At 52.0% G+C, this 12,296-nt stretch overlaps 3 protein-coding genes across 3 annotated transcripts; 1 reads left to right on the top strand and 2 right to left on the bottom strand.

Moving 5' to 3' along the window:
- Positions 1–973: 973 nt before the first annotated feature.
- On the bottom strand, positions 974–4,744 carry QC763_120460 (uncharacterized protein; the record flags this gene model as incomplete). Its single annotated transcript, XM_062908635.1, has 1 exon — positions 974–4,744. One exon carries the CDS (start codon positions 4,742–4,744, stop codon positions 974–976), a length of 3,771 nt encoding a protein of 1,256 aa, XP_062771749.1.
- Positions 4,745–5,507: 763 nt separating this feature from the next.
- On the top strand, positions 5,508–7,093 carry QC763_120450 (uncharacterized protein). Its single transcript, XM_062908634.1, has 2 exons — positions 5,508–5,829; positions 5,907–7,093. The coding sequence occupies exons 1-2, from the start codon at positions 5,663–5,665 to the stop codon at positions 7,012–7,014; spliced, it is 1,275 nt and encodes a 424-aa protein (XP_062771748.1). The 5' UTR covers positions 5,508–5,662; the 3' UTR covers positions 7,015–7,093.
- A 487-nt stretch (positions 7,094–7,580) lies between these two features.
- Positions 7,581–8,840, bottom strand: QC763_120440 (uncharacterized protein). Its single transcript, XM_062908633.1, has 2 exons — positions 8,480–8,840; positions 7,581–8,405 (listed from the first exon to the last, which is right to left on the bottom strand). The coding sequence occupies exons 1-2, from the start codon at positions 8,556–8,558 to the stop codon at positions 7,633–7,635; spliced, it is 852 nt and encodes a 283-aa protein (XP_062771747.1). The 5' UTR covers positions 8,559–8,840; the 3' UTR covers positions 7,581–7,632.
- Positions 8,841–12,296: the final 3,456 nt, after the last annotated feature.

Here is a 12,296-nt window from a genome sequence, read left to right as displayed (position 1 = left end):
ACTTTTCTTCCTCCACAAAACCGATTGACCCCTAATACGTAGTAAATCACACCTACTGTCATGACAAGGTCCCCGCTGAAACACGATGCCTCTTGCTACATCTCCTGGCCCGGAGTCAATTAGTGTGTCCCCCTCGCACCTCCCAAAATCTCGATGGGCTGCATTGTATGTATGTATGTATGTATGTATGTATGTGATAGCTCACAATCCGAACGGCTCTCTCCGTTGGAAGTGGTCCGGCCGTTGTGCGGTGAGAAGGACTGGTGGATGGACCGAGTGGCTTGGTGGCTTGGTGGCCGGGTGGCCTGGTGGCCTGGTGGCTTGCGTGAGGTTTGCCTGGTGGCTTGGGGGAAGAAACTTGTGGACAAAATAGGGCGAGTCCCTTGATGGTTGCGTGTGGTGATGCAAGTCTAGACACGGAGTTCCAAAATTATGTTCACTGCCTTCCTCCTCCCGAGAACAAACAGAAAGACAAGCGCTGGATACTAACATAATACCTCGTTACCTAGCGCTTCCAAACCTAACCCATAACTACCTACATTTGACCCGTAAGGAAACCCATAGATAAAAATCCCCCCCTACAAACATCACCTGTCTTTTTACGTTACGTAGCCATGACAGAGCAGCAGCAACTGTAACAAAAGCAACGAGAAGACAATGCAAAATCGTGTATGTGCCGGTGAACGACAAGCAAGCAGAAACACATAAAGTGTAGCAAAGCAATTGCCCGCCTACAGCCCTTCCGGCAGAAAACCCATCCACCAATCCCATTCCTCCCCTTTCTTGCAGATAAAAACGACCCCCTGAAAGTATTATGCGCGAAGGATACCAACATGGAAAGAAAAGCCACACAAACGACACCGCTACTCCGCTTCCACCACCGCCCTTGTTCCCAATCCTAGACCTTTTATACACTCACGCCTTCGATGTTGTTGACCATGACACGTCCCTGACAAATGTTGAAAAACCGCGCTCAGAACCCTTCAACAATGCCATAGGCCTGGTTCCTGTGATACCCACGACCGTACTTGACAGTTATCTCTTCACCGTCAAACAGCTGCCTGCTGGCAACAATCAGCATCCTCCACTTGCCTTCCATCTTCCTGATGGAAATCTCGCAGGAAGGATGGGCGGAATGCCTCACAACCCGCGCCCAGTTGCCCTGCTCCTTGGAGTAGAGCTCAGCCACGACAACATCGTCAAGATCCGGACGCCGAAACTCCATCGTCCACTCCCGATTAGGGATCGCTCCGGGAGGCACCAGCTCGCCCAGCATCTCGCCGATGATGTCATTAGCTCTAAACATTCCCATAACACGCACCCCGCTGCCCTTGCTCCCGTCAATCGACACCCGTGGGATGGCTGGTACAAACTTGGCGTGACAACGACATGACTTCTTCTTCTTACAGACGTTGCACCACTTCTCATGGAGCACAGCTGTCGGATCCACCGGCCACTGCCAGGACGCCTTCCAGCCCACTGGCTTTGGCCATTCGTATGGCGCATGAGGGTTGAAGACGTTAGCCGTGATGTATTTGTACTGCTTGAGCATCGGCCCCAGCTCGTCGGTCGAGAGGGCAATGGTGTCTTCAGACTCGAAAACAAAGGCGGGCAGTTCGCGGCTCTCCCAGATGCAGCCTTGTAGGGTCTTGCCCACAGCGCACATAGCGCGAAGGAACGGGTCGTTGAGCTGATGGTGAAACATCAGCACCTGGTCCTGAAAGAGAGCCAGCTGCTGAAAGGCTGGATCGGGTGGAATGACGCAGAGAAGGCCGTCGTAGGCTCCGCAGATTGTCTTCCAGCACTTGCCCTCTCGGATGTAGTCGTTCAGCGTGTGCCTCTCAGCTTCGGCCCAGCCAAGCTCCTGGAGCAAGAGATCAGTAGCATCTTGCTGTGCCGGCTGGAAGGCCGGCCTAGCTCGTTCCTGCTCTTCAGCTTTGGAATCGAGCCATTCTGCGAGCTTCATTTTGCAGAACCGACCAAGAAACGTGTTCAGCTCAGGCTCCTCTCCGGCAACGCGGTTGAGGTTGGTGACAAGGTCTACGCCCGACGGCGTCGGGTTCTGTTCTCGCACACAACGTCTCCAGTCACTGATGAGCCGCGCCAGCCGGTCAAAGCCAGGTCTTCCAGACACCTGCTGCGGCTGAATGTTGTTGTACACGTCATCTTGACATGAGCGAAGTAGCGTTGCAAGACTTGAACTGGCATGAGTGAAGTAGCTCGGAGGTATCTCTGGCTCCGGATCAACCCCGAAGGGATCCTCAAAACGCAAGTACTCCATCACGCGCTGTCTCTTTGCCGAGCGAGGGGATAGCGGTTCCGTCGGTGCAGGTCTTCTGTTATGAACAAGCCTTGCGGTTTTCCGAAGCGGCTCTGAGCTTGCTTGTCGCGGTGGAGGGAGCAAGGGGAGGTTATGATGATGTGAAAAAGGGGCAGCCTGATGGGTGGTCTGGAAGGGTTGTCCAGAGGCGTCTAGGAAAGTGTTTGGATGGCGCAGGAGTTGTGAGCGAGGTGCTAGGTCTTGTTGTTCTGCGCGGAACACGGCATTATCCCACCCAGGAGCTGGTTCGGATAGAGGTTGTGATCGACGTGGCTCCGATGTCCTTGTGGCAGGTTCAACGGCTACCGGCGGCGGGGCCGCTGGGGGCTGTGGCGATGGGTCGGGTTGCTTAACCGTTTGAGATGGAGTCACCATCCCCGCCTCTGACGGTAACCGCAGGACCGAGCCGAGACTGCTCTCTCGCGGAGGCTGGAAAACTTGAAACGTATGCACCTTGGGCTCCGCCAACGGCTGGCTTGACGGCTCGCGGCGTTGTACAAGTGCTTCCGGCCGCACCAAGCCGGATTGAGATGGCTCACAGACGGCAGAGGAGCTATGCTCTGGCGGCGGGGTGACAGATTGCGTCAGTTGGGGTGCAGCTAGGGGTGATTGAGATGGTGGTGACGGCTGCTCTGGGGCAGACTGAAACATGGACGACCGTGCTGCCATCCTGGCCTGTTCCTCTTGGTCTGGCCTCTCTCCAGAGAACCTGGCTTGTTCCTCCTGCGCCGCCAGGCAATTGGGATCACCGTATATGCCAAAGTCGGTAGCCTTCATGGCAAACGGATCGGGGCAGTTCCTGTCGCAGAAACGGTAGTTCGGAGGGTCCTCGGGGGATGACATGTACTCAACATTGACCGCCAGTGCATAGTTCGGACCCAGGTTCAGTACCTGATGGTACGTCCCAGGTTCTGTGACCACCGCTTGGCCGGGGATGCAGTAATCGAGAGTGTACTCGATGCCCCATTCATCCAGTTTGGCTGGTGGGATGTGGCGACTGAGGTGACGGACGGCCTGCGAGCATCGGCGCATCTCGGGATACGCGGCCGCCATCCTCTCCTCCAACCTGTCTGAGAAGGCTGGCTTGACAAAGCACCAGAACTTGTGCTGGCCTGACCGGAGGAGATTCTCCGACCTCACATGGGCATCTTCTCGATGCATAGTGGTGATAGTTAGTCCTTCCAAATTGAAGTACACATATTGTGTGTTGATGCCTTCGAGAACGGTCCGGCCTCTCGATTTGAGCCTGTTGCCAGGATGGAGCTCGATGTCATCGAACAGCGGGTTGCCAATGATGTAACCCCGTGTGCCCTTGGGAGGGTTCGCCGCCGAGGTGTTCCAGAGCTCTTTTTGTTCCTGTAAAGTCCACTGCGTCTTTGCCGAAACAGGAAATGGAAGATGCGGAGGCGTGAACCGTTTCTTCTTGCCCGTGTCGACCTTGACTAGTCCCTGCTTGTCGGCCAGATAGCGGAACGAGGTGGCGTGGTCTTTGCTCGGGCGCTCAACCTTTCGTACCTGGAGCGGAGGCAACTCCCTGACCTGGAGCTTGAAATACCCCCTGTCCTTGACGACGGGGTGATTTGAGTACTGTTCGAAGAGCTCCTCGTTCAAGTCGTTGACATCCCGGTACATGCAGTCAAAGAGGGGTGAGGCCTCGTGTGGCTGTACGATGGGTTCATGATAGACGGCTCCGTTTGACAACGTGATGCCTCGGTCCTGTGGCGTCTGACTCTTGCTGGCCTGAGCTTTGCCTCGCGACTGTGTCTCAGTCTGACCTTGATCCTTACTCTCCGTCTGACTTTGAGGGCTCAATGGACTCCGAGGGGTGAAATCTGGCTGTGGCTGTTGTGACTGATGAGGATGCTGATGGGCCAAGGCAGGCGATGGTGATGCAGGCTCTGAGTTATGGGTCGGTGGTGTATTCGGCTTAGAGGGTACTTCCACCGACACAGCCGGAGGTTCGAGTACCCGCGAGGCTCCAGATGGGTGTCCCGCATGGTGGACAGGAGCGAGGCTGCCGCTCCCATTGGTCTGAGGCGGAGGGGGGTGCGATAGTGATGGCGCGAGAGGTTGTGAAGGCTGTCGTGAGGATGCCTGTTCCTGGTTTCTCAGCGATCCATCATCCGGTAGGCCGTTCGGTGGCAAAAGTGGATGGGAAGCTGGTGAGTTGTAAGATACCGGAGTATCGGGGCCTCTGGCCGGCGGAGGCGTGTTGTGTGATGAGAGCTGCTTATCGACACCTGTGGACACTCGGTCGAGACGGCCCAAGATGTCTTCCATAAACTCCCGTCCGCCTTTCGTTGTCGGGCCTTTGACTTTGCGGTTGTGCAGAAGGATCTTATCGTCGAGATAGTCTCTCAGAGCATCTCGGATCAGGCGCAACTCGCCGCCGATCGCGTCGGCCTCGAGCTGCACGGCAGCCATTGTCGTCTTCACAGTCTGGTGCGCTGCTCCATTCAGCGAGCTGAAGAATTGTGGATGGAATGGCTTGATTGCTATGCTACTGCACTGGCCCGTGCTGGTGCTGGCTGCCCGCTGCCCTTTGGCACTCTGGCTGGGGTCTTGGGGCTAATTGAGGGGCTGGCCAGTAGACAGGCCAGAGGGGTTCAGCTTTAGCTAGTGCGTGCGAGGTGGGGCAAGTGTCTTTGACCATGAACCTTTTGGTTCTCAATGGCAGCAATCCATTGATCAAGAAATCGATGCATGCTTTGTTGGAGAATCTGGCGTTTGTTCTCTTGTTCCGCAAACAGAGCTCTCAGAGTTGCCGCTGCTGCTGGACCTTTGTGGGCGATTCGCCTCGCATCACAGGTCCCCTGATGCTACCTACCCGCAGTTCAAGTTTAGCAGGGCTATGACAGCACGTTCCATTGAACCTGAGTTTCAAACCCCTGTTCGGTTTTGCGTGGGCATTGCCTTGGGGTGAGATCATGTTGGAGCCGAGGTAGAATAACGTCTTGATGAGATGGCATTTGTAAGATAGCAAGAGTGTATATGTTCATTTTTCACATATCTTCCATTGTTTGTAGGCCAGAGGGCCAAATCAAAGCTGGTGGTTGAAGGGGTGTTGCATAAGAAACAATGTTTTGATGCCGTTGCCAAGGCACGACTGATAAGATAAAAGAAATACATGCGATAAGTGCCTGATAAGGATCGCAACTGGCTGAGCCGCAACTGATCGGTCTGGCACACACCACCCAGTGAACTCCAAATGCGCGAGGAGGCTCAGCAACCTGCTCCGCCAACCGACCACCTCAAAATTCCCTTCCGCCTTACTCTTCATCAGTAATGCTGTTTTGTTAGGGTTTGCGCCCTCTATTCTTTATTTCCTTCCCACTCTGATGGATGGCCTTCGTCAGCTTTTCGCATTCTGGAAAGGTTGAACACACGGCAAACATGGCAAACGATACCTTACTCACAGATGACTATGTGGCGGGCTTGTTGGCAAAGGAAGCCAGCGATGCCTCCATCAAATACTCGTCAGTCGGTCTCGAAGCTTTCCGATCTTCCAAGTATGTTTCACCGCAACCTCCATCGTCATGGCCATCTCATCAGGACCACCCATGCTGACCGTACGCCCAACGACCAGGCCGGCGAACAAGGCGAAGCCCAATACCAATTTTCTCGGGCGCATAATAAAGGAGACTGCGAATCACAACAAGGCCCTCCTTGCAAAGGAAGCCGCTGAAGCCCAAGCCCGGCTCAACCACCATACCGAGGTCGAAGAGAGGAAGCGACAGCGACTCAACCCCACCAAGTCTGACATTCGGCGCCGCCAACTTGGGGCTATATCTTCCATTTTGCAGGGTCGCAAAGGAGGCGAGAGTAGCGATACCAAAAGCGATCGAGACAGCACCAAGGAAAGGAGGAGTGACAGAAAAGACCGCCACTTGGTCTCAACCAAGACTGAGCCTTCCCAGAGTCGCGAGTCCAAGCATGGCGACGAGAAAGATCGCGAACGGTTCCACCGAAGGGTTGACGACGACACAAAGCGCTCACATCACCGACGGCACGAAAGGTCACGGTCCCGCTCTCCTGGGCACAGAGAACGCAGAGAGCGACGACACCGGGATCGCTCCCCCCTCAGCAGCGAGCCCGAGGACGGTCATCGCCATCATTCCAGGCCGCATGGAAGGAGGTCTGGGAAGGACGGTAGAGACCGTGGCTCTCATTCACATAGGCGACACGAACATGACGAGCGTGACGAGAAAGATCAATCACGGTCCATTCGGCATTCCAGGCCGCATCGCCATGTGGACGAAGAGGACTCCGATCCCCCGGACGAGCTGATAGGCCCAGCACCTCCCTCTGAAACGTCGGAGCCGCCAGTTCGTGTCCGAGGAAGAGGCGCCGGTGCTCCTAGAAGGGGCGCTGCGGCGATGGATAGCCGGTTTGCGGAGGATTACGATCCGAAGAACGATGTGCCGCTGGATGACATTCTTAAGCAGGACACGTCCAGCAGCAACACCTGGGACTCGGCTGTGGAGTTGTTCCGGGACAGGCAGAAGTGGAAGCAACAGGGTGCTGACAGACTGCGGGCTGCCGGTTTCACAGAGGAACAGATCAAAAAGTGGGAAAGGGGGGGCAAGGAAAGTGAAAAGGACATGTTTGACTCGGTCAAGTACACCAAGAAGGGTGAGCAGAGGGAATGGGATAGGGGGAAGAGCCACAGCAATTCGGATATGGATTTGGAGTAACGGGTGTGGTCATGGGGCTTTGAACACGACGAGTGCACGGTAGCGGGGTTTCTGGGTGTTTTCTTTTTTCTTTTCTTTTCTTTTCTTTTCTTTTTTTCTTCTTCTTTTCTTGTGCTTTTCTTGTGCTTTTCTTGTGTGTTTTTTTGCGCATCGAGGTTCCGCATATACTGGGCGGCGTTTGGGTGAGGCCAAATCTGATTTGTTTTGGAGGAATCGGTTGGTTGCATGGAGCAAAGGAGTATTGTTCAACATCAACTTGGGAGAGACAGTGAGTGGAGGGCGATGATTTCTTGTTTGTATCTTGTGTAGAAAGGCTTCCTTGGGAAGTCGCTATGAATAATCGACGAGATTGATGATACCTGACATGACATTTGACTTCGGATGGCAAGATTGCAAAGTGCAGATTCGTCTTGCGAAGTGCTGGCTCGAGATTTCTATATACATGTCAGTCAACATATGAACCGAGCCGTTCCCGTCTCACACTGCCTTCATGTTCCCTTAATTTGGTAGAATCAGCTTTTTGCCCGTTCCCATTCTCCATACTGTGCCCATGACAAATTCAGTATATTTACACATCTCGTATCGCCATCTCACATCCCCCTCTTCTCTCAACACACACTACCGACTCCCCCAAGCAACCTTCTCCCCCCTCTTCGTCTTCAAATCCCCCTCTTGTTTCGTCTCCACCACCGGCGCCTCCTGTTCCGGCGCAGCAACGGCAGCAGAAGCATCCACCACCTGATCCGCATCGCTCTCGTCATTCGTCGCCCACATCCTCTCAATACAAAGCTCAAACGGCCCCGGTATCCTATCCGTCAACCCCACCCCAATACTCTTGACCTTTTGCCTCAAGATCTCCGTCTGCGGCTCTACCACAAACCCGTGGTTCGTCCTGACGAAATTGTTCCACTTGATCAACACCGTCTCCCACTCCCCGGGCTTCTTGACAAACAACCTGTGCTGATGTAGATCCGTCGGCACAATCGATTCTGTCTGCACATTGACAAAGTAACTCCTCCCGTCTGATTTGACTCGCAATGCGAGGTAGATGTACGGATCGATGTCCCACAGTCCTCTGGTAAAGAGATTACGCGGCCGGTCTTGTGTTCGAAACGCGGCATACCCCGTTCGTTTGATATCTGGTCGGTCGGCTGGGAGGTAGGTGGAGATGTTTCCGTAGAATTTGGCGTAGCCGGGCGCGTTGGGCGATGGGAGCTGGGAGGCGGGGACAGAGCCGGCTGGGGGGGCGACGATCCAGTCGAGGTGGGAGGTGGAGAGGCCGCCGATTTCGTCGTCGGACATGACTTTGCAGTCTTCGATGGAGGAGGGGGTGCGGAAGTCGAAGAGTTCGCGGGGACCTTGGGGGCCGGTGACACCTTCCATTTTTATGGCTGGGGTGGGGGGGGGGGAAGGAGGGGAGGTTAGTAATGATGTGGGAGAGGGGAGGTTGGAGGGAGTTAGGTACCGATGTTGGAAAGACGTTTGAGCTCGTCCATGCTTCGGCCCCAGAAGCCTTTGTAGCGGAGGACTCGTGTGGTCTGCATGGTGGGCGATTGTCTAGCTCGCCACTGTAGACTTGGGCTATGTATAACAAGGGTCGGGAGCTTCGAGATATCGAGGGCCAGGTGCGGGCAACAATGGCTCGATGTTCGCCGGTGGTGTTGAATATGCGCAAAGAGCCCGGTTGGCTCAAACTCCTATGCGCATTATCGCAATGGCGGTAGCTGAGGGTATGGCGGTCGGGGAGTGGAGGTGCACCTCAATGTTCCATGCGGCGCAACGGCTTCCAGAGGTCCAATTCTGGGGATTGGAGCTCTGAATTGCTGGGTTTTGCAGGACGTCATCAGAGCAATCAGAGCGCGGGACGCCAGTGGGGTGGTCATATAGCTTCGAATTTGGTTTTCATGTGGGGCTCTTGCGCCAAGGCCATGCTTGTGCTCAACCCTAACCCGGACCATCATCAGGCAACCAAGTCAATCTTTATATGAAGCCCTTATAAGGACTATTCGCATAGAATAGTTATATGCAAGTCTGTGGGTAGAGGGTTGGTCTATGGCCTACTCTGTCCCCTGACTCTTTTCTTTTCCATCAAGCCTTCAATGGTCAACAATATCCTTGTACTGCCCATAACTGGAGGTGATGAGCTTCACTTTCAGAGTACCTAAGTTGTGCTTTCCAAACAGAGATATCTGTTCGGACGAAATTGATTGCTTTCCACCTTTTGTAGGACTCTCACTACATGTCCGCTGGTCCACCCACTCCCTGCTCTTAGAAGCAGACGGTTCCTTAGTTGGTATACCCAATGAACGGGCAGAATACCTTCATAAATTCTGTAAAGAGACGCAGGCAAATGTCGGGGACTGCTTCAAACAATGCAAAGGGCTGCTTGCCTTACTAGAGAAATGCAGGAGATACCCGACACTTTGGACTTGACCTCAGTCCGAAGAAAAAGATCACCTTAAGCCTTGAAAGAGCATTGTCAATACCTTCCAACTCTTAAACAGAGTTGATACTGTGACATAAGCTCCAGATATACCGGCTATGCATTCTCATCATCAAAGCACCACTGGTAAGCGGATGATGGCTCCGGCACCATCACTGCAGGATTAACCTAATTTTGTGCTTTGCTTAGTTTGTATCACGCCTCACAGCTTCCACGCCAGCTTCTCTTGGCATGGAATCCATCAAAATGTGTGTAACCTGAGAGCGAGATATCGAAACGCGGGTACGGTACCCGTATGCACCTCTTCAGCCACTCAACGATGATTGGTTCAACTGCACTGCCAAGGCATAACGTCTTTGGACCCAAGTTGTCTGGCGCTGTGGTTTTGTGTGTGTGCGTGATTGGCTGCTGTGTGATATGGACTTCCCGCTGGCTTCATGTAGGTAGGGTTGTGAAACTGGCATTGTCCGAGCATTTACCATCTTAAGGAATTCACCGCCTACTGGAAGTATGTTGCCCGATCGTCGTAAGAAACGGCCTTCATTTTTAAACCTGTTTTCCCGCTAGTTCTTGGCGCACCCTTCGGCATAAATGCCAGATGTTCGATTCGTACCTTGATCATACTCCGTAGTTTAATAAGCTTTTATGTAGAAGTTCTAGCGTAGATCGTGGCAAGGTTGTTGTAAAATAGTGTATGCTCGGACGAAGTGTCAAAACTACTTCAAGCAAATGCAGAGGGATGGGTAATGCAGGCCAGTACCTACAGAGGCACACACTGCAGCGGTGTGCCGATCTTCTTTCAGCGGCAAAAAGGTGGAGCATTTCGAGTTGTTGCATCAAACTTGCTGCGTTGGACTTTCCCATCAACAACATCTGAGTCGCTGTGTAGCATTCCATTTCCGATTAGCCAAGAGCTCTTCACTCTGGCCTTCCTAGGTTTCTTCAATACCTATATACTGCACTCAGAAGCTATGCCCTACATCTGACCTCCATTGTGACTTGTTGCACCCGATCTCTATTGGATGCTTTCTCTTTCTTGGTTCAAAATGGAGGATATGCAGCTGTGTACCCGGAATACTTTCAGCCTCGCCGCCTTGCGACATTGATCTCCTGCGACATGCGCCTCAGGTGCAGATCACGTGCATACCCACTTTATCGCCAACTGTTGTCAAAAGGATGGAATCAAATGCAAATCAACACCCAGTCGGCATGATTTCGAAGATGTGCTTACCTAGATACGCTTGCTTCTGCTGTTCTCCAGTTTCGAAAATCAAAGAAAGTGGGTGTTTGAAAAACCAGCATGTCCTGCACCATGAAAGCAGTTGAAACGGGCAAGAGAAGAAAGCCACCACAGCCCTGCTTTCCAGGCCTTGCCTCTTTCAATTCTATCTATTGTTGTTGCATCAACTGTCTAATGACTTTGAGGCCATGATCGGTGTCAGTCTTCCCAGACTTCCGGTCTGTATGCCGTCATCCTCTTTAGCAAAAGCGTCAGGTCATCCATAGCTTACCTGGTAGATGGAAGATGGAAGATGGAAGATGGTGTGTTCTGCACATTTCAGTCCCGGGGTCTTTCAGAGGTCGTTGATTTAAGGTTCCAATCCCCGGATCCATCTCTCCACTATGAGGACAGGGGTTGCCTGTCTTGTGACAGATGCCTCTGTTCGGTAGGCAGCGAACTGCTGGGCAGATGTGATCTTTCAACTCTCCCTCGTTCAAGAAGCCCTGTCCCTATTTCTGCAAAGAAAGCCTCACAACTGGGGTCATCTTTGCAATCTCCCAAGCCCTTTTATTCGGCACACCCATGTTCATGTTACGCTATCACGCTGACTATTCATATCGCAACGCCTCTTTTATCTCTTTACCTCTTGCTGAAGAGTAAAGATTCATCAAGTGTATTCCATTCAAGAGAGTGGAGTGCTGGATGTCTCTTGGTTCTCTATCAAAGCAAACTAAATGGCCCATCTCAAAATATTGCATAACCTTGCCTTGCACATCGTCATCTTGCCCTTACCTTACACATAGTAATCTAGCGTACTGTGTGGGAAGTCTGTCTCTAGGGAAAGTTGCTGATGTTTCAAGGCTGTTCAATGTCATTTTAATATTTTATATCATCGCAATAGTAATAAAGGTAGAGGTTAATAAAATCCCTCTATATATCAAATGCATAACTTTAATACTAAGCCTTAACTTAATTCGTTCACAAATCGTGATTTATTTAGTAAAATATAATACCCTTAAAGATTAGAATTTGAAATTCCGAGACATATATATACAAGCCCTAGTTATAAACCGAAAGCGAAAAGAATAGTTAGAAAGGAAAGATAGGATAGGAAAGGTAAATCAAATAAAATAAAATAAAAAAAAATTACAATAATGGTATACCTTTCTTTCTTCCGAGTGCCCCTTGAGAGCCAGCCCTTGCCTCATGAGCCTCCCCGCCTTTTGTGCGTCTAGCCGATTAAATTGACAATGATTTTTCCCCAGGTCCGAGGTCAAGAGATGATGAAATTAGGTATCTTCATGGTTATTATCGTCCCTAGCACATTCCCTAAGTGGCCCTAGTCCTAGATTGGAAACAGTGTGTGTTATCTTCAGGAAGCGGTGTTTTTTTCTTTGCACCTTTTTCTTATGGTACCCACCCATTATAATGAGTGTGATATTCTCATGAACTTGCTGTTTGGAGCCTGGTACTTAATAAAGCTACAAAGATGTGAATAACCTCTTCCTACTTCTATAGTACTCGCCAAGTATACTGAGGATGATGTCGCCCTGATATCAAGCCTCGCACATCAGGAGTTTCGGAGTTTTTACGGATTCTTCCTGCCCCCCTGACACC

This window comes from Podospora pseudopauciseta, chromosome 1, assembly GCF_035222475.1.
Source record: "Podospora pseudopauciseta strain CBS 411.78 chromosome 1, whole genome shotgun sequence".
Lineage (NCBI taxonomy): Eukaryota > Fungi > Ascomycota > Sordariomycetes > Sordariales > Podosporaceae > Podospora > Podospora pseudopauciseta.
This window is presented reverse-complemented; position numbering and strand designations above follow the sequence as displayed.

Bases quoted from the DNA above. Each gene is read 5' to 3' on its own strand.
- QC763_120450 (XM_062908634.1), top strand. From the start codon at position 5,663: ATGGCCTTCGTCAGCTTTTCGCATTCTGGAAAGGTTGAACACACGGCA. The intron at 5,830-5,906 runs GTATGTTTCACC...CCCAACGACCAG, and splicing joins GAAGCTTTCCGATCTTCCAA to GCCGGCGAACAAGGCGAAGC.
- QC763_120440 (XM_062908633.1), bottom strand. From the start codon at position 8,558: ATGCAGACCACACGAGTCCTCCGCTACAAAGGCTTCTGGGGCCGAAGC. The intron at 8,406-8,479 runs GTACCTAACTCC...CCCCCACCCCAG, and splicing joins CAAACGTCTTTCCAACATCG to CCATAAAAATGGAAGGTGTC.